This window comes from Spermophilus citellus, assembly GCF_964194105.1.
Source record: "Spermophilus citellus genome assembly, chromosome: 18".
In the NCBI taxonomy this organism is placed as follows: Eukaryota; Metazoa; Chordata; class Mammalia; order Rodentia; family Sciuridae; genus Spermophilus; species Spermophilus citellus.
The window spans coordinates 43927214-43948221 of record NC_138200.1 but is presented as its reverse complement, the minus strand read 5'-3'; the positions used below and the strand labels follow the sequence as shown (position 1 = coordinate 43948221).

At 59.5% G+C, this 21008-nt stretch overlaps 1 protein-coding gene across 1 annotated transcript; it reads right to left on the bottom strand.

Annotated features, from left to right (window-relative positions):
* Positions 1-1416: 1416 nt before the first annotated feature.
* On the bottom strand, positions 1417-20627 carry MMP15 (matrix metallopeptidase 15). Its single transcript, XM_081274971.1, has 10 exons — positions 19709-20627; positions 9275-9423; positions 8515-8640; positions 7214-7521; positions 6724-6885; positions 5629-5873; positions 5134-5272; positions 4150-4300; positions 3884-3999; positions 1417-2510 (listed from the first exon to the last, which is right to left on the bottom strand). The coding sequence occupies exons 1-10, from the start codon at positions 19871-19873 to the stop codon at positions 2074-2076; spliced, it is 1998 nt and encodes a 665-aa protein (XP_081131097.1). The 5' UTR covers positions 19874-20627; the 3' UTR covers positions 1417-2073.
* Between the last annotated feature and the right edge of the window lie 381 nt (positions 20628-21008).

Genomic DNA, 21008 nt, shown 5'->3' with positions numbered 1-21008 from the left:
GGGACCCTGCCTGTTCCAAGATTGAGGGGGGCCCTCTAGGGCTGATCACTGCATTCCTGGGGGCCCCAGCGAGCTCCCGATAGAACAGCTGGGGGCATGGACGGGGGGGTCTGAAGCAGACCTCTGGTCATAGGAACCCCCGCCGCGGGCCAGCTGCGCCTTGGCCTCTGCTCCCTGCATCATCGTCTGCAGCCTAAGCAGAGGCCCGCGGTGGGATTTCCTGCTTCTCCAAGGACGAGATGGCAGGTCTGGATAGAGTGTGTGGTGAGGGGAAGTTCTGGAACCCAAGTGGACCCATTTCCCAATTCTCTTTGTGCCCAGCTCTGGGCCCCTGTTCCCAACAGGCCTCAGGTCGCCCAGAACCCAGTGTGGCTGGGTGAAGGACGGGTGGCCTGGCCGGCGCTGTCCATTCCTAGATGTGGAGGGATATGGGAAGCTGGCCTCCTTCCTCTCCACCAATGACCAGCAAAGAAATTCCACATCCCTCCCCGCCTCACCCAGGCTGACCCCGGGCCCTGCCACTCCCTCCTATGGCCTACGAGGGCAGCCACCTCCCACCGCCCCCAAACACCGGTCCTCCCGGGCATTGTTTCCAAAGGTCAATGGGAAGGAGCCTGCAGTGCACTGCAGACAGGTCTCCTGAGCACTGGGGCGAGCCCCCTCGTCCTTGGACTTGACCCCCTGCCACCTGTAGGCCAAGGCTTCTCACAAACAAGGCCACACTCGCCGGCTGTAGATTTAATCAGTGCAGATTATTTGCAGAAATATACAGAGGGGGTGGACACCCAGCCCTCCACGCCCACCCCTCGCTGGCTCTCCGGTTCTGCAGAGGTCATCATGACTGGGGGCAGCTCTTGGGCTCGCACTCAGCACCAGGTCAAGAGAGGCTGGCAGAACGCCCCCTCCCCGCCCCCAGTGCCCTCAGGGATCCTGGGGGGCACAGCCCACTGGCTCAGGACTTGGGGGGAGCAGAGGGGACGGAGCAGGCTGTACAGTACCATTTCCCACAGCAGCTTCAGCCTCCTGCTGACTTGGGGAAGGAAAAGAGTAGAGGAACACCCGTCCACCCCCAGGCCGAGCCCAGAACTGCCGGGCCACCGGGGGCTCTCGTGGGGGATAAGCTGCTGGCCTGTGTCCCCTGGGGAGAGGAAGCTGGAGTCAAGGGAACCCCAAGCCTGACTTGTAGCACTGCGGGCACCCCACTATTGCGGGCACCTGTCTGGAACTCACTGTCCCAGCCTAGGCACTGGCCAATCCCCTCTCACTGCAAGGGTTGGGGACCCTGGCAGCAGAAGCCTGAAACTGGCGCAGGCCCCTGAGGATGTGGTGTGAGAGGGAGAGGGTGGGGGGGCCCAGGGAGGGAGCAGCTGGGTCACAGCTGAGAGACGGACGTCCAGGCTGGGGCAAGGTCAGTGGTGGTGCTGGGGGAGGCCCTTGGCAGACTCCCTTTGGTCCTTGGTGAGGCAGGCCCAGGGCCCCTTCCCAAGAGGGAAGGAGGTGCGGCCCGAGGGGATGTGGGAGCTGCCAGCTGACCAGGGGATGGGGAGCAGGCTGCCGGGGCTGTCTGTGTGTGGGCTGCGGAGGAGGTGAGATGTGACTCAGAGGCCAGTGGACCACTCCTGGCTGAGGGCTGCCCCAGGGTGAAAAGCTCATCCTAAGGCAGAGAGACTCAGGAAGGTGGGGACCCAGCTAGGTCCCTTCAAGACAAACAGGGCCCCTGGGTACGGCCAGGGTTGGAACAAGTTCCACCACCCTTACACCACCTCCCAGAGGTGGGTCTCTGTCCTTTGCTCCTCTGACTGTGGCCAAGCCACAGATGGATGAGGGCTGGCTTCCCTGTCTGGCGCAGAAGAACATTTAGAAAATTCTAAGCCCTCTGCTCTGGTCAGGAAAGAAAACAAATGCTCAGTTAAGGTGCCAATTAAAAAAAATATCCCTAGGCATAAATAAAGGACAGACAGGACAGGTGTGCAGATGGAGGGACCCCACGGTTGTTGCTTGCCGGGGTGCCCCAGGGAGCCGCCTGGGAACCACAGTGTCACCCGGCCCCCCAGCACCGGGTGAGGAGGGCGGTCACACCCACTCCTGCAGGGAGCGCTTGCAGTAGAGCAACACGCGGGGCGCACCCTTGCGCTGCATCTGCACCAGGGCGTAGGCCAGGCCCAGGACACAGAGCAACAGCAGCAGTGGCACCAGCACCATGACCACGTTCACCGTCCGCGCCACCTCCTCCATCTGCACCACCACGCGGCTGCCCCCGTCCTCGTCCTTATCTGTCCCCGCCCCATCCCCCTCGTCACCCTCTGCACTGTCCCCGTCCACCCCGGGCTCCGCACCCCCATCAGGGTTGAAGGGTGGACGGGCTACATCAGGCCAGCGCGGTCCGGGCTCCACCGGCTCCTGGCAGCCCATGAAGTCCCTCAGGATGGACTTGGGGTAGCCGGGCTCCATCCGCAGGCGCTCGTTGTCGAATTTCCAGTACTTGGTGCCCTTGTAGAAGTAGGTGTAGGCTGCGGGACGAGAAGGCCATAGTGTTCCAGGCCAGGCCCACCCACCCGCCAGCGACCCTCAAAGATGACCAATGGATGAAGGGGCCCCAGGTTTAAGACCCCCCCTCCTCGGGGCTGGGGGTAGCTGAGGGGCACAGTGCAGGCTTAGCGTGCCCCAGGCGCTGGGTTCCGTCCCCAGTGCCAAGAACAAGACAAAACACACTCCCGTCTTCTCACTTGCTTTCCTGAACATTTTCAAATCTGCCATTTTCCCACCTGACAGGAGCTAAACTGAGGCTCAGAAGGGCTTGGGTCAAGGGCCTGGCGAGAACCCAATGGGGTACAGCCTGCTGGGTTGGGGGCTGCTGTCAGGGAACTGCTGACCCGTCCAGGCATCAGCTTCCTCCCACACGGGAAGGTTTGTGCAGCAGGCAACGTGGCCTTGAGCCTGCATGGACCCGGGGCTGCCTTGGACTGGCTCTCTGGCCTTGGGCACCTTGCCTGTGTCCCCTTGACACTGGGAAGGGCCAGGTTTGAAGTGAGGGGTGAGTCTGTGCTCTGCTGAACACAATGAGAACAGAGCAGCTGCAGAGGGACTCCCCCACGGAAACCGTGTGACCACACTGAGCACAAGCCAGGTCCCCTCTGAGCTAGAGAATCTAGAACCAATAACCAGGCTAATGGTTTTTCTAAAATGCCTCAGAGGCCGGGTGTGGTGGCGCACCCAGGGGCTTGGGAGGCTGAGACAGGAGGATCGTGAGTTCAAAGCCAGCCTCAGCAAAAGCGAGGCACTAAGCAAACTCAGTGAGACCCTGTCTCTAAATAAAATCTGAAATAGGGCTGGGGATGTGGCTCAGTGGTTGAGTGCCCCTGAGTTCAATCCCCAGTATCAAAAAATTAAAAAAATAAAAATGCACCAGAGACGCTGCTGGTGAAATGCAAGAGCCACAGCCCCTTGTCCCTGGGTTAGGATGATAAACCTGACTTTCCTTCTAGGTGGGTAAGTGACACCCAGAGACTCTGCCCCCCATATGGAGCCAAGCCCACCCTTCCAGCTCGAGGCTCCCTGGAGGTTGTGTGGAGCTGGACCCTGGGGGCAGCAGGCAGTTCCGAGCTCCAGGTCTGGACCCAGGCTGGCCAGGGCAGTGGCCTGGACTCTATAGCTTCCTAGCTGTGAGCTTTGAGGTGCTTTGCTCAAGCCTCTGGTCTAGTGTATCTGTCCTCACAAGGGGGAGGGCCAGGAGGTAATGCCCAGGAAGCTCCAGGCCCAGCTGACGTAGCTGTCCCCATACACTATGTGGCAATGCTGAAGGACTCCGGCACCTATGTCCCCTGTGCCTGTGGCAGGGCGTGGAGTGAGCACTGGGCACTCTGGGAGGGGGCTGGCCTGGTACCTGCATCGTTGCTCAGGAAGGCCCCTTTGGGGGAAGCAGGGATCCCCTGCCAGATGCTGATGGGCTTGGGGTAGCCGGGGTCTCCATGCTGAGTCTCCTCGTTGAAGCGCCAGTACCTGTGACGGGAAGCACTGGCGATGGACCTGGAGACCCTGCTTGGGCAGGGTCCACCCCCACAGGAAGTGGGCTCTTACTGTGGGGCCTTGCAGGGGGCAGGGGAGTCTGGTTGGGGCCTCCCCCCTTTCGGGGAGGAGTGTGCCACTCACCTGTCCTCTTGGAAGAAGAAGGTGTGGCCCGTGGGCTCCCACCAGATGGCCGTGTCGATGCGGTCATAGGGGATGCCCAGGCCATAGCTGGTCAGCGGCTGTGGGTAGCCAGGCTCTAGGTTCGCCTCTCGGAAGAGCCAGTAGCGGTCACCTGCAGGAGGGGTGGGAGGTGGGTGAGGAGGGGCCTGGGGGGAGGCTGTACGTAGGGTGGGGGTTCAGGGAGTGCTTCTCTGGGCCCATAAACCCATCATCTCAACACATGCACAGAAGAACTCAGCACTATCCACACGACAGGTGGACATCCGCACGCCAGGACCATGTACAGCACACCTCCCCAGGTCCACACCCTGGAAGCTGCGCTGTCACAGACACCTGCGACACACACGTGTGCAAGTTAGTCACTCACACCCAGACACACCCACGTACCCACACAGCCCTTCACCTCCATGGGAACCCCCTCAGAGTTCTTGCACAGGTAGGGGAGTGGGGCCTCTGCCTGGCCCCAGGTCACTTTAGTGGCCCTGTGTCCCCTGGGACCTCCAACTTCCCCTGGGCTGGAGCTAGCAGGGAGGGCTGGAGACCCAGCCGTCCATCAGGGCCCTGCCCCTCAGGGCCTGCAGCCAGACCGCAGAATTCCTGCCCCAAAGTGGCCTGGGGACCTGTTCTCCTGAGGACCTGCTCTTATGGGGCCATGACCTTGTGCGGCCAAAGAGGGACAGACACTCACCCCTGATCTGAGGCTTCAGACTCCACAGTCCCAGGTCCACCTGATACTCCTGGCCTCTATCTGCCTCCCCACCCCTTGCCACTAGGTGCGGTCACTGCCCTCAGGTGTCCCCATCCTCCCAGAGTGAGCTCAGAGTGGGGACACAGATCAAGACAGGACCCACAGCCCTCTGCCCCTCCTCTTCCCTCAGGTCCAGCTGGGCCAGAGGTCAGGGCAGGAAGCTGCCCAGCCCCTCCCCGATGCCGGCCCCAGCTCACCTTTGAAAAAGACAAAACGGCCATCCTGGCGCTCGTAGGCAGCACTGATGTCGCTGGGCAGACCACGCCAGAAGTGGCCAATGGGCATGGGGTAGTTGTCCAGGACACGGTTGTGCCGGACTCGCCAGAACCAGCGGCCCTGGGGAGGGGCGTGGTATTGGTGGGCAGCTGTGCCTTGCCTGGGGAGGCCTGACCCTCACCCCCCTGCCCAGGTCAGGGAGGGCCTGGGGGAGTCACTGTGACCCTGAGGAGCTAGGCAGAGCCAGGACAGCCCCAGGTTGAGATCTGGGCTGGGCAGCCGGCACCTGGGCTTGCCATGTGACCCTTAGCAAGTCCCTCATCCAGGGTCTGATGGCCCCTTGGGGCTGCTCAGTGAGGGAGGGACAAGGGTGCCCAAGGTGCCAGGCTGGTGAGGCTCGGGTGGACTGGGCGGGAGCTCTCCTGCTCTGAGCCTGGGCCAAGGGGCTGGGCGTGGGGGAGGCACCAGGACCAGACCTTGAACACGAACATCTCCCCACGAAGCATGGCCACTGTGTCAAAGTCCCCGTCGCAGATGTTGGGGCCGTACTGGTCAGGCTGCTCTGTGGCTCGGGGCTGGGCAGGGGGGCCTGGCTTTGGGGGCCTCTCTGGCTTCCCGCCTGGGGGAGGTGGCTGGGGGGGCCGAGGAGGTCGGTGGTCTGGTCGCCGGGGTGTCACGGTAGGGAGAAGCCGGGTGGGCTGTGGCTGGCCATCTGGGGTGCCTGCAGCCAAAGGCAGGAAGCAAGAAGTAAGAGGGCGGCTGCAGACCTGAGAGGAGCAGCATCTCTGCCCAGAGTCCTGGAACGGGGTGGGAGGCAGCCGCGGGCCTGCCTGTCCACAGCAGACCCCTCGCCCATGCTCACCATCATCCTCAGAGGGACCTGAGTCTTCACACAGTCCCTTTCTGGACCTGCCCACTGGGCTGGGGTCACTGTACCCCAAGGCTGCCTGCCTTGGTTTCCCCTGGGGCCCCTTGCCTCAGGATGCCCTCACTAGGAAGCAGGACTCCTGCAGGCAAGGGCATAGCTCTGGCCTCAGGGACCTTGAACCCTGCCAAGTGCATGTCAGTGGCTGGGGATGCGGGCAGTAGGGGGTCTCTCAGGTTCCCCAGCAAGGCCAGGGCTGCAGCCCCAGGAGGGCTCAGTGTGAGCAGAGTGTGGGCTCTGCCCAGGGCACAGGCCCTCAGGGGCCCTCCCCGCTGGAGGCTTTGCCAGGTGGGAACTGGCACCTGCCTCAAAGCCACTGGGAAAATGACTGACTCGCAACACTCAGGGGAGGGCCTGTGACAGGTGAGGAGGGAGCAATGGCGGTGGCTGTGGGTCCTGGGATCCTAGGGCACCCTTCGTCTAGTGGCTCCTCCAGCACCCGGCCTGGAGCCACAGTGCAATGCTGGGTGAGGCCAGGCCCCGACATCAGTCGCCCCGGGTTCCATTTCCAACACGACCACTTCCCGAGTGGTGTGGCTCTGTCATTGATCCCGTTCCTCCTCTACAGAGCGCAGGGCTACAGTGCCTACGTCTCCTAGGCTGGGGAAGGCAGCAGGCAGGCAGGGACTAGTCACCGTCCACTCACCGTAGAGCTGCTGGATGCCCCGGAGGTCATCCTCGGGCAGCTGGAAGTGGTCTGTGTCCATCCACTGGTAGAAGGGGGCCATGATGGCATTGGGGTTACTTGAGTGCTCCAGGCCCAGCGCGTGGCCCAGCTCATGCACGGCCACCAGGAAGAGGTTGTTCCCTGCAGGAAGGGCAGGCAGCCTGGTCACTCTGACCCATCCCAGAACCTGGCCACCCGACACCTCCAGGCCGAGGCTGCCCAGAGCCCACCCTGGCTTCTCTCTTCTGACCCCTAATTCCCCCACCTGAGAAATGGGTACAGCAAACCCTTCTCTACCTACCTCCCTTGGAGATGGTGGGACAACAGACCAAGGTTAGTGCAGGTCTCCAGAGACCCAAACAGGGGACACTCTCCCTTCCTGACCCCGCAGCTGCTGCACCCATTCAAAGGGGCCATGCCTAGCCCAGGAGCTGCTGGCCCTGCCCCCACCCTGGCCAGCTGTCCTCACCATGCAGGTCAGTGCTGGAGAAGGTCCAGGGCTCATCTGCGTCGAAATGGGTGTCCCCACCCAGGCCAGGGCCAGGGAAATAGGCGTGGGCCAGAAAGCCGCCCATGCCATCAAATGGCGAGCTGTCACCGTGGAAGCCAGAGGCAAAGAGTACCATGATGTCGGCTTCCTTCTGCCGCCGCAGCCGGATGTCCTCATAGGGCACCTCTTGGAAGGTCAAGGGTGTGGCCTGCTCCCACACACGGAAAGCCCTGCGCACGGCCTCCAGCGAGTGGTGCCAGCCCAGCTTCTCGGTGTAGTTCTGGATGCTGTGGGTGGGTGGGAAGGTCGTGAGCGGATGCAGGCCCCAGGGCTACTGTCCTCTGCTGACAAGTTCCCAAGAAACGCACACAAAACGGTCAGGACCAACCATTAGTTTATTTTGAGGTGAGTTAGCATTTGTCAAATTAAAATTCTACACTGTGGCACAGAAGCTGACTATAAGTAAGAAAGACAATAAGTTAATAAGAGCACAGAAGCTTCGTGGCTGGGGAAAGACCTAGGAAATGGGATGCAGGTGGCTGAGGTTTGGGAGACAGGCCAAGCTGCCCTGAACATTGACCCTCTGGCCAGGCAGACCCAAGTTCAAGGCCTGGCTCTAATATCCTTGGTGTGACCTTGGGCAAGTGACTTAGATTCTGAATGTTTCTTCATCTGTCAAATGGGAGGGGTGGGTAGTACTTGTTCCAGGGGTCCCTGTGTGGACTGAACAGAATAACTCTCAAAGGACTCGTAGCACTGAACCTGCGTGCAATGAAGGTGAGAGCACCTGCTGTCCAGGTAAATCAGGTCAAGACTTCCATGAAACGGGCAGGGGAGACCACCTGATCGTGAACTCACTCGGGGGCTGGAGGTCTACAAGGTCTTGGGAGCTGTTCTTTCTTGGATGGAGCTGGGCAGGGGGCGTGGCTGAGCTAGAACAGGAGTCCTTTGGGACTCTGCCCAGGAGTTCTGCAGGTGACTTGCTCTGCTCAAGACAGGTGCCTGGATTCCCACCCCCACCCCCGCCCCGACTCCATTGGAGCCCCTTGTGGCCGCCTAAGGCCAGGACTGCTAACAGTGGGAGGCAGGGAAGGGCAGAGAGGAAGTAGCTCCAGGGGTCCTGACCCTCTCTGGAGAGAGATCCTAGAATGCATGGCTGCTCTCCCCAGCGTGGGAGTCGCGGACCGTCTAGACGGCCCCCAGGGTGAGTTGCTGGGAAAGGAAGCCTGGGGCTCAGCCACCAAGAGGGCTGGACGCTGCCCTGGGCAGCAGGCCCTTACCTGAAGGTCAGGTGGCGGTTGTTCCATTTCCTCCCGGTGAGGGCGTAGCGCTTCCGCCGCCGCAGGTTGGCTTTCACTCGCACCCCAAACTGGTCTGGCACCCCACAACGGGGCCGCTTCATCCACCTGGGCCACAGGCAGGCAGGGTGAGCTCAGAATGCGCCTGTGTCGGCTCCGCCTCCTCCAGGCAGCCCACCCCCTTCCAGGCCCCTCCAGCCTCCCAACTGCTCCTAGGACGGAGGGGACAGGGGTGGGGGCCCTCAGCTTTTATTTCCAGTGAAGTTGGGCAAAATGATCTTATATTGGAAGGCGGAGTGTCCAGCAGTGACTCAATGAGGGCAAGTCCCTTTTGACCAGTGCACTCAGAACAGCTCTTAAGGCCACCTGTCCTCGGTATGTTCTGTCCAGTGCTTCTCAAGGATGTGGCTTTGGGTCACCTGACCTCTTAGATTCAGAATAAGGCCCCACTAGGACACCCTATCCTGGCCAGGGCTGTGTACTGCGCCTCCCCCTTCCCATGCCTGTGGCAGACATCACTGGTCAATCCCGAGACCCCCTCCGCCAAGTCTGGATTCCGCCTCGGAAGCTTTCTCAACACAACTTCAGGCAGCCACTACAACCCTTCAGAATGGGCAGGGAAGACCGAATTGTTGGCAATTTTTTTCATCTAGGCCACTCTTTTCTGGAATCTCCACATGCCAAGCCCTACGGAGAATAGGCCAGAGGCACCCGTGGGGTCTGGGAGGGGCCAGAGACTCACGCCTTGGTCTCTTCGTCCAGCACACCCGTCACAGGGATCCCGTAGAAGCGCTGCATCTCCGCAAGGGCGGAGGCCAGGATCTGGGCGGAGCGCATGGTGGACATGTGGCGGCTAGGCTGGGGCAGGTAACCATAGAGCCGCAGCCAGTTCTGCAAAGAAGTCACAATCCTGTCAGCCAGAGCTGACCTGCACCCTCCAAATACGCACAGTCTTCACCGGCAGCTCTAACCTGCACCCCCAGTCTCGGTCCATGTCCCCGCCTTCCTTGTCTCTTCCCATATAAAGAGAATGAATGGCCTTTACAAGTCCTCTGCCTGGAACCCTAAATGACCTCTGAGCTCAGAGGAAAAGCCCATTCTTCAGGAGCTACAGCCCTCGCTACCTGACCCCACTCCCACTATTGACCCCAGCTGGGCAGGCCCCACTGCAGGGCCTTTGCACTTGCTGTTCTTACTGCCTGGAATACCCCCACCCTCCTCCTCTGCCATATTGGTATGGCTTACATCCTCATTTCCTTCAGTTCTGTTCAACATGACCTGGTGGGAAAGGTGTTCTCTGGCAACGGTATGTAGAAAAGACCCGCTGACTGTCCCCAGCACCCTACCTCCCTCTTACTGCCATCTGACAGGCCATATACTTCACTTAGGGGATTACTGTCTGTCTGCCCTAGAGGACAAAGTGTGTCTGTGAGGACAGTCTAGAGTAACTGTCATTATTATTACACTGGTCCCTCCAGAGTGGGCCCCTACCAATCCAGGTGACTGCTGGGGACCTCAGGGTTCAGAATCTGTTGGGGCCTCAACCTGTAGGAAAACCAGCTCCTCAGGATTGCTCGGAGCAACCCTGATCTCTTGGGAAGAGGGCAGACAGCCTCAAGCAGCCTACCTGGGTCTAAGAGTTGGGGACGAAGGCCTAAAGTCAGGATGTCCTCTGCCACAAACTTTTTTTTGGGGTAGTACTGGGGATTGAACCCAGGGACCATGTCCCCAGCCCTTTTTATTTTTTAATTTTGAGATGGTCCTGCTAAATTGCTGAGGCTGGTCTTGAACTTGAAAATCCTCCTTCCTAAACCTCCTAACCTGGGATTAGAGGCACACACCACCATGCTCTGCCTGCCATAAAGTACTTTCTCTGAGCCTCAGTTTCCTCATCTGCAAAATGAGGAAGAATGGGGTTGTTGGGGTGAGATTTGAGGGAGGCGGCCTGGGAAAAGTGTTTGATACACAATGGGTGTGCTCAAGCCCTTTCAGAACTTGCTGGATAAATCTCATCCATCTGTCCATCCATCCAACTACCCATCCCTCCATCCATCTACCCAGCCAAATGTTTGGAGCACCATCCCTAAGCCGGGAACCGTGCAGCAAGAGGCCCTAGGGGACAGGGCTGAAGTGTCCTACCCTCCAGGACTTATGGTCTCTGGGGAGACCCAGAACCCACAACGGAAGATTTTACACCCTGTGACATTTGCAGTCACAGCTGGAGGGCGGAAGCATAGGTAAGCCAGGCTGAGCCCTGAGGAAGGCCACCTCCCTGCCCCTCAGCAGAAGCCAGGGACTAAGGGGCCTCAGTCACATGCAAGGGCGTCCTGCCGGCCTTTCCTCACCCATGCTGACGGCCACTCCTTGAGCAACTTGGAAGGTGAGGACTGTACACGTGGGGTGTCCGAGGCAGGCCAAGAGCTGGACATGGTGGCTGCTGGGGACTGACACCTGTGCTGACTGGCCGGGGCCACACCCACACACCCGCCTGCAGTGCCTCCAGCTCCTTGGTGCTTGTGCCCTCAGTGCCCTGTGCCGTCGCCAGCCCAGCCCAGCAGCACCTAGGCTGGGATGGGGGACTGCGGAATGGCAGACTGGCGTGCAGCTGGCGCAGGTGGCCTCTCGGGACCCAGGGAGCAGGCACAGAGCAGGGACACTGAGGCATGGAGCAGAGAAACCACCGTCAGCTCCACAGCAGGACAAAGCCTGGCCTGGCTGCTCCCGAGATGTGACTCTGCATCTCCGTGGTCAAAGGGGGTTGCTTTAGGGCCCCCATCTGGGGGTCTCTACAGGGATGAAATAGAAAGTGTCCAATAAAGAGACGTGATAGAAACCAGGGGGCCCGCCCGCTCCTCTCTGGGCCTGGCAGCCTTCTGCTCCTGGCTGGAAGGGTGGGCTTCACAACACTGCCACCAGCCAGGCCCAAAAGGCCCTGCCCAGGTGGCTCCGGCCCCTCCCCGCCCTCCTTAGCTCTGTCACACACTGCCAGTGTCGTGGCACTGCTGTGGCTTTTCCCAAGCACTGACTCTCCTCAAAACTCCTGTGGTGGTGGCGGCAGGGGACAGTGGGTCCACCCCACTAGTGGATACAGTTTTCCTGAAGATGCCAGGAAAGGCCCAGAAGGCAAGGCCACCGAGCTTGGCCAGCTCTGAGGGCACGAGGCACGAGCTGGGGAGGGGGAGGGGGCTGGCTTCGGTGAGGGCACCTCTACATTTCCTATTTGCATAAGGTAAAAATATCTCCAGGAGCGCAATCACAGGCCACCGAGGGGCTGATTAGCGGTGTCTGCAGAGCGACAGGAGAGAGGGGGAGAGGGGAGGGCAGAGGAGCTGGCCTGTCTGCAGCAGAGAGTTCCAGAAACCAGCAGAGGGGTGAGGCAGAGGGGCTTCTGGTCCCAGGGCCAGCTCAGGGGAAAGTCAGGAAAGTTCCAAGGGTGGCTGTGGGCCCTCCCCCTCACAGACAGGCACCTCCGAGCGCCCAGGGAATGAAGAACTTCTGTCCCCTTGTCAGTCAACCCTGAACCCTCAGCCTCCTGGTGAAAAATGCCTCACAGCCACTGCTGTAGTGACGAGCTAGAGGCCAAGAGCTGGTGGCACCTCTTGGGCAGCAGGGACGTAGGCAGAACTGTGGCCTTGGCACAGAGCAGCCAGGCAAGCCTCTGGGTGAGGAGGAGACGCTGACGCCTGCCCGACTCTGGCCAACGTGCTCAGGCGGCTGAGTGCTGAGAGCCAGCAAACCAGCCAGGTGTCAGCAGACACCTCCTGCAAGGCTGTGGGCTTCTTTCCTGTCCCCAGTGCCCAGGAGGGAGTTTCTTGCCACCCTACCCCCCACATCACATGTGACAAGCTCAGGAGGCGAGGACACGGCGGTGGGCAACAGCTTGAAGGGAACCCAGGAACGTGGCAGGTGCTGCTGCCTCCAGGTGAGGGAGCCCCGGCCTGCCAAGCCCTGGTGCTACTGCGCAAAAGGTGGGAACCATCCCCAAGGCTGTGACCAATTCAAGCCCCTGAAGCTCCTAGTGGTGACTAAAACTGTCCCCTCACAAGGTGACTCCTCTTCCTCGGCCTGGAGTCTCAGAGCAGGGGTGAGCAAGCATGTGAAGCTCTGTTCCTCACTAGGCGCGCGGTGCACACATGTAATCCCAGAGGCTCCGGAGGCAGAGGCAGGAGGATCCGAGTCAAAACCAGCCTCAGCAACTTAGTGAGGCCTTAAGCAACTCAGTGAGACCCTATTTCAAAATAAAAAGGACTGAGGATATGGCTCAGTGGATAAGTGCCTCTGGGTTCAACCCCTGGTACAAAAGAGAAAAAAAAAAGTGTTTCTCAGGGAGGTCAGTAAGAGGCAGAACAGGGGAAGGGTGTGAATGAGGGCTTGCTTCCCCCTCCATGAAGCCCTGAGGGAGGAGAGGAGGTTTCCAGGGGCCATGAGGGCCCCTCCCATCTGCAGAACAGGGCGGGGCTGCTGCAGGAGACCCCAGCACTGTGGTTCCCTCCGCCATTTCTTTCTTGAGCTCCAGGTCCCATCCTAAAAGTATTTATTGATGCTGCAGGTGAGTGGCTGGCCCTGGGCAAGATGACTAGGGGCCCAAGGAGTACGTGCCCGAGAGAGGCCATCATACAGCACCTGAGAGTCCAGCCTAGGCCAGGCAGCACAGTCTCATCACCCCCACTGAATGCTCACAACCACCCCTGAAAAGTAAATGAACATGGAACCATTCCCATTATATACCCAGAAGGCCCAGAGAGGGTGGGTTGCCCATGCAGGGTCATTCAGCAGATCTGGGCTAGGAGTGGGCCTGTGGGCAGAGCTATCAGAACAGACTGTTTCTAAGTACCACCAGCAATCCCGACCTGTGTGGGGACACTGGGCTCTGGGCCTTCTCAGGAGCAGTGCCCAGCACAGCATTGGGTAAGGACCTCTAATCCTCCCCACACCCAACGTCCCTGGCTGGGTCTGGGCACCAAGCCACACGGCCCTCCCCCAGGACTGCTGAGACAATACAGGCAGGCCTGCAGGGAGGGTTTGGCTGAGAAGGCACCAGATCAATATTGTGCAGTAAGTGGCCAGGGGATGGGGGCGGGGGCCAGAGCCTGTTCCTGCCACCACAGAAGCTCCTCAGAGGCCCAGATCAGTGGAGCCAGCCAGCAGCCCCTCCCACAGGGCCCTTATCAGACCCTGGTGATAAAGACCATGCATCCTGGGCTCTGCTTCACCTCTCGCCCAAGTTCTCTCTGCAGTCAGACCTGGGCAGGCTCACGCAGCCAGGCACAAAAGGAGTCTTGTCAGGGCCACCAACGATGGATCCAGTCCCCAGACCTTCTGTGGCTTTGTGAGGTCCTAATCATGCCCATCTCCGCTACCCCATACTCCTGCCCCTGAGGGCTCTTGGGAGCAGGCCAAGGCTCTGTACTCCCAGCTGTGCCAGGGACTAAACTGGGCATCCAGAGCCCCTGCAAGGGCATGCACTCCAGGCCCACAGGCCTGTCTCATCCAGAGTCCACGCACCAGCTGGGTGACCCTGAGCAGGACCCAGATGTATCCAGTCTAATGCCAGAAAGGGCTTCAATGTCACCAAGCCTGCCACTCCCTGAGGCCATAGTTGGGCCAAGGACTCATCCCGCTGCTCCCCTGCAGAGATGGGTAGCACAGTCCATCTCAGGGCAGCAACAAGTGTTAGAAAGCTCTTCCATGGGCCGAGCAGAAATCAGCCCCCACTGTGTCACCTCTGCCCCCTGGTCCTGACTGCTTGTCCACATAACAGGCCTTGGAGTAACGGAACATGATCAAGGCAACTTCTCTGACCCTCAGTTCCCTACCCTGTAAGATGGGGTCATGCAGAACAAGCTTAAGAAAACAAATGACAACTAGCTCCAAAGTCATTAAAGAAAGGGGGCTGGCTAGGTCACCCAGTCTTTGGTGTCTTGCTAGATAACTTTAGGGGCAGCACTGTCCATATCTAAGAAATTCTGGGACACAGGTGCTTCTCTGGGCTTAAATCTACCCCCTGCTATGGCTCTTTAAAGAGTTGCACATGGGGGGCTGGGACTCTGGGTGGCAGGGGACATCCAGCCTGGGAAGCAGGAAGGAGGCAGACTTCCGAGTTCCTGCCACTTCTTTACCCTCCAGCCCGCCCCCACACTCTTTAACCTGGAGGAAAAAACAAACCAGTCCTTTGGCCAGTGGGTGGGCAGGGGTGGGGTGAAAAGAGACCTCTGTTCCCTAGGAGTTTCAGGGTGGGCTGGGGGCCAGGCCTTGGGGCCTCACCTGGAACTCCCCCTGCAGGCGGTTACTAGATGGGGCTGCCGCAGGGCAGGGGCAGAAGGCTGATGGGTGGGGACTCCAGGCTCACACTGCTGGGGCAGTTCTGGCCCCACCCCTGAAACCTCCTTCCCACCTGGCTCAGGCCCAGCAGGCTCCTGCCAGGCGATGGCACCCTGCAGGCTGATCTGCAGCTTTTAACCCAGCTGAGGCTGGGGTTTCAAGCCATACTGATCTAAGTTCAAATCTCAGCTTCTCAGTCTCTGGGTGTAGAATTTGGGATACTCTCCCTCACACAGTGGGGAAATGGAGCACCCAACTAAGAGTTGAAAAGACAGTGAAATGTACAAATGCTTACAGAGCATTCCTAGCCATGCCCAGGATACAGTATGTTGAAGGTGCTCAGAAATAAAACCTGAAGCCCGGCGCCCTGTAGCGCACCTTTAATCTAGGGGTTTGGGAGGCTGAGGCAGGAGGATCTCGAGTTCAAAGCCAGCCTCAGCAAAAGCAAGGTGCTAAGCAACTCAGCCAGACCCTGTCTCTAAATAAAATATTAAAAAGGGCTGGGGATGGGACTCCGTGCTCCTGGATTCACTCCCCAGCATCAATCAATCAATCAATCAATCAAAATAACACCTTAGCCTCTCTGAGCCTCACATGTGGCCACTGCACACAGCATTCGGTGTTTGCACATAAATGCAATAAGGCTCTTCAGCAACTCCTTCAAGTAGGTACTACTGCTATTCCCATTTTATAGGTGGTAACTGAGGCTCAAGACAGGTTCAATGGAGTTGCCCAACTGTAAATGCCACTTGCTTCTCACAGTAACTAGGTTTGCTACTATTTTTCAAGCACTTCCTATGTACCAGGTACTATGCTTATAAGCACTGAGCTCAGAGCTGGGGAACCTTCACCCCTCCAGGATGGCTGTCACTCCTGGGGAAAAGAACAAGGTGGTACCTAGAACTGCAGGTTGGGCCTGGAGAGCTAAACCAGACCTGGCCTCCAGGTTTCACAGCTCCAGGGCTTGGCCATCAGATGGCAGGAGGACGTGGAGCTTCTCTCAGGGCTGGCCAAGGCCAGGTCCTCATCCATCTATCCTGATGCCAGAGGTTGGGTTGGGTCTTCCTGCTCATTTTCTCCATGGGAATGGGATTTGGTAGGATTTTCCCTCTTTGTTTCTCTGATCCAAGCCCTGCTCACACACCTCTGCCATTCATGCCTAGGTCTGCCACCTCTCCAGCCCCATGGCTCCTGGTCTCCAGGCACGTTTTATCCTTCTGGGGACCCCTACAGGAGCCCTAATTCTCAAGCCCTCAAAGGGACTTATTCAGCCACAAGGCACCTCTGTCTGTCACAGGCCTGGAGTGTTCAGCTACCTTCAGGATCCCAGGTCCTCATGTTTATCTGTGGCTTCTCCAAGGACCCTTTTTAATGAAGAAGGATCCAGGAGGAGCGTCCCCAAACTCTCCCTGTTTTTTGCTGACTCAGGGAATGCATCTCCATGCCCAAAGCAAAACTGGTCATGGGGCTTTGCTCCTGCCTGAGTGCCCTAGAGTGTGAGCCACATGTGTCAGGATGATATAGAAGGTGCCAACTTTGATCTGACCCAGGAAGCAGGGACATCCCACAGCGACCACCATAGCTAGACTCAGAAGCCAAACTGGGCAGAGGTGACAATGGCAGGGAACTGCTAGATCAAGCAACAACAGGGGTGTGGAGGGACAGCCAGAATCAAGTGGTGGGCAGGGAGCAATTCTTCTAGGCCTGTGGCATTGCCATTCTGAGCTGGCATCAGTGATGGGGGCAGTGGGTGCTGGGCTTCTAGCGGAAATCATCTTGGAGGGGGACTAGGTATATTTCCCGTCCACATCCAGGGATGTCTTGAAAGAGTCCGCAACCCTTTGTGATGTTGGTGTCCAGGAATGGACAGGTCAAACACATTTGTTGCTTGGAGGAGGGGACACACTAGCTGTTCTCTGCAAGGAGGCAGCTGATGGGCTACGCCCAAGGGCAGCCAAGCACAGGGACGTGGCAAGGACTGGTTTGAAGGGCACAGCCCCAATCAGAGTCCCATCCATCACATCAATCAGAGTCCCATCCATCACATCAATTAGATCAGGGCTCTCTGGGACTGGAAAGAGCACATGGAGAGGGCCACGTGTCAGCAGCTACTGTGGATTCCCAGAGACACGGCCCTCTTTTCCCTGAGAGTAGACAGAGGGTCTCTATGGTTTCTGCTTCATTTAAAGAATATGGATATAAGGAGACTGGGGGTGGGAGGCAATGAAATGTGAGTAGAGGTGCCCAGGGCTGCGGCTGGCAGGTCCAAATGAGAACTGGAGTTGACTCCATCCCTTTGCTCATCCCGCGTGGTGGCCAGGAAGGGGCAGGAAAACACTCCTGGGTCTGTTCAGGGAAGATGGGTGTGTCCATGTTTATGTGGTGGCATCATACCTGTGAACTCTGGCAGCTGAGTCACCTGAAGTTGTGCCTGCAGGGTGGGACAGGCTGAGGGTGGGTCCAGGTGGGAGCTTCTCTGGCGACAACCAAAGGCAGGTAACTGCAGCCATGAAGAGCAGCATAGAGACCTGACAAGGGCCTGGAGTCTCTGTGCACTTGGCCCAAAGCTACAGCTAGCACCTCAGCCAGGTGGAGCTTCAGTGCACAATGGCTGGAGGCTGGGCCCTGATGTCCAACGGAGGGAGTTGGATAGGAGAGCTGCAGTGCTGGCTTCTCCAAGACAGCCTTTCTGGGTGGGCTCAGGCTGGCTGCAGGTGTCTGCTGGCTCCTCGCACAGGCCAGACTCCCTGAGTCAACTGGGGGAAACTTTTGAGGCTTCCATCCTGGTTGGCTGAAAGGGACGGGAGGGGTTGGCTTCGGCTCAGCTGCCACCGTGCTTGGAGATGGTCCTAGGGTCTGGAGCTGTGGACATTCTGGGGCAAGAACCAGAGCCCTTCTTCAAGGTAGGGAGGCTCTGGCCAGGGTGTAAGCCAGGCCCAGGAGTCTGAATAGAAACGCTGGCTGCTAAGGCCACTGCCTCTTTGGGTCTGGATACCAGCTTACACCCCAAAGCCAGTTCTAGGAACTAGGACTATCCATTTTGTTATTGTTGTTGCTGGGGATCAAACTCAGGGCCCAGCCAAGTGCTCTACCCCTGAGCATCATCTCTATTCCCTTCATCTCTCTCTCTAGCCTTCTATTCACTGGCTTCCAACATTCAAGTCTTCCTAAACCTTCTAGGGTCCCTTCCAGACACAGCCCAGGAGTAGGGCCAATCAGAATTCCTAGCCAGTGACACCACAGGTTCTAGGCCATGGCCTGTGGCTTCAGTAATACCAGGGGTCTCTTCCCTGGAGAGACTGAGCTGTGGATATATGGAACTGTGGGTACTCCTGTAGCAGAAAGGAAGTGGGGGTGATGGACTCACAGAAGCAAAGGAAAGAGTGTGAAGCCTCGGAAACCACTGGTCTCAGCATCTCAGCTCCTGGTCGTCCAGGATGCTCATTCATAGTGCACAGCCTCCAAATTCTAGCTTGGTCTCTAATCATCCTGTATGAGGATGCCATCCCTATGTGTATTATAAAGTCCTTAAGGGTGAATCTGACTTGAAATTCCTTGTGGCAGGTGACACCCCCTCCCCACAACACAGAACCCAGATCACTGGCAATCCCCACTAGCAAGAAGCCCTATAAGTTTCTGCCTGTGAGAATTGGTTTGTGGAAAGTAGGACTGGGCCAGGGCTTGGCTCCCTGAAGCATCCCCTGGCCTGGCTGGGAGGGAGGGCAGAGCAGGTGGGGAACTGGTTGGGAGGTGTAACTCGAGCCTGGGAGGAATTCCCTGCCCTTCCTCCAAGCTTTTATTAAAGTAGGGCAGGGAAGGGACAGGCTTCCATCGGAAAAATCTCCCAAGCAGGCTGGGGAGGTGGGGAAGCCGCCAAAGGCTGGTGGGGAGCACCGGTCCCGCTGCAAATAGAAACAGCGCACAGACGTTCTCTGGGCCGGCAGCCCGGGCAGCCCAAGAGCACTGAGGCCCGAGCCTACCCTGTCTGGCGACGGTTCCAGGGCAGTCCTCTCCCCACTCCTCTCATCACCTGTCCAGGATCTTAGAAGTCAGGAAAGAATCGGCCCTTTTTGTTCTAAGACGACGGAGCTGTTGTTGGGGGACCCCTTGGAGCTGGAGTTGCTGACTGGACCTGGCTCTGCGCCGGGAGGCCGCGCCTGGTTACCCGCGGGACCAATCCAGAGAGTGGCCCGCGTGGGGACGTCAGTCGGGCTTCCAGAAAAAAAGAGGCGCGGAGTCTACCCTTTCCTATCAAGCCTCGGCGTAAGGGTGCGGGTGGGAAGAAGGGCTGTGGAAGACAAGGTCTCTGCCTGGGACTCCACCCGGGTGCGGAGAGGCTTCAGCGCAAGAGCGCTAGAAAGTCGCCAAAGCGCCTCTGCAACCTGAGTCTGCTGCCCGCGGTTCGCACCCCTCCCCCTCCCCATCCTGGCCAGCTGGGCAACGCAAGGTGTCTGCCAGACCCGAGGCTACCTAAGCAGGAGCTCTGTCCAGCTCCGGCTCCGCCCCAGACACCCCCAGCAGCCCCCTCCCCACTTGTAAAGGGCGCGCCAGTCCGGCTCTCGAGGAATCGGCAGCCGGGGAGGGAAGGAAAAGGAGGGGGGTGGCGGAAGCGGCTCCGGGACACAGGCTAGAGCGGAGCAGTGCCCTGGGAAGGCACAAGCTCTATGTCCTCCAGGGTTTGGGATGAGGGCGAGCTCGGGAGGAGCAGCCCGGCAGCTCCTCTTTCTTCCCGGACCCTTCTCCCCGTCAATCCCCAGCCGGGTTGACGTCTCCGCTCCCCCACCTCCGGGTCCCCGGCTGCGGGCGTGGCTCCCCTCCCCATCCTCCAGCAATGGAGCAGGGCGGGGGTCCTTACCTCTGCGTGGATTTCTGCGTCCTCGGCGGCTGCGCCGCGGCCCAGGCAGCCCAGAAGCACCAGTAGCAGCAGCAGCAGCAGCCGGGGCCGTGCAGCTGCCTCCCGACAGCCGAGGAGGCTGCCCGCTCCGCTCGGCCGTCCGGACGCGCTCCGGTCGCTGCCCATGCTCTCGGCGCCTAGTCTGGTCTGGAGCGCTGCACGCCGGGCTCCTTTGCTCGCGGGTGCCGGGTCCCCGTGCGCGGCTAGAAAACTTGCGACGCTTCCTGGCTCCGGCCCGGCGGGCGCGCGGCGGACCTCTGGCTCTAGGTCCTTGCTGGAGCCGCTCAGGTCCCCTCGGCAAATTCCCAAGCGCGAGGAGAAGCGGGCAGGGGCAGGTCCGGGCGCGCGGAGCCGGCCCGCGGGAGGGGGCCGGGCCGGAGCCGCGGGCCGCAGGGTCCCGCAGCGTCGGCGCCCAGCGCCCGGCTCCCGAGAGCTAGCGCAACTCCTGAGCCTTTGTCTGGCTCAGCGCTCCGGCCGCCCGGACCCGCCGCGCCCCCTGCGCTCTGAGCTCCCTCTGTCCATGCCCAAGGCCCGGCGCTGCCCAGAGCGCGCGCCTCCTGCCCGCGACTCTGCTCACCGCTGCGCCCAACAGGGCCCGGGTCCCCAGGCAGTCCCGGGAGGAGCGCAGGGAACTGGCGCCCGACGTACCCGGCGAGTTCCGCGCGGCTCCCGGCGCTCCCAACCCTCCTCCCCGCGCGCTTCGGCCGCCGCCGCTCTTAAAGGGCCAGTACGCTCCCTGCGTGCGGTCCCTGGCGGGGGGGGGGGGGGGGGGAGCTGGGGCCAATACCCTAACCAGAGGCTTCCGAGTAGCAGGTGCCGGTAGTCAAGCCCCGGCAGGTGGGGCTATTCTTCCCAGATGGCGACAAACACCCCTAAGCCCGCCCTGCGTCACTCCATCCCAGGTTCTGAACGTGGGGGTGACCCCAGTTGGATCCTTTTAGAGGGCACAAGGAAGGCGTGGTTTCCCTGAAAGGAGGAATGAAGATTCCTCCTCTCCTCGCCCTGGGTGGTTGAGAATGGGGAATACTGAGGCAGAGGTGGACGGGAAGGAGGGCTAGGAAGGGACCCACGTGTCGTGTTTTGACTAAAATAAACGAATGCACAAAAAACTGAAACAAAACAAAACTCTGGAAGTTTGTTGGCCAAGGCCCCTTTTCAAAGCGTCTTTTGGGCCCTTTAGTAACTTTCCTCAATCACAAAGTGAGGGGGTAGTTGGGCGCCTCTGGCGGGCGGGGTGGCACAGGGTTAGGAGTCCCATGTC

Bases quoted from the DNA above. Each gene is read 5' to 3' on its own strand.
- MMP15 (XM_081274971.1), bottom strand. From the start codon at position 19,873: ATGGGCAGCGACCGGAGCGCGTCCGGACGGCCGAGCGGAGCGGGCAGC. The intron at 7,522-8,514 runs GTAAGGGCCTGC...ACCCACCCACAG, and splicing joins AACCGCCACCTGACCTTCAG to CATCCAGAACTACACCGAGA. The intron at 2,511-3,883 runs GTACCAGGCCAG...CTCGTCCCGCAG, and splicing joins CTTCCTGAGCAACGATGCAG to CCTACACCTACTTCTACAAG.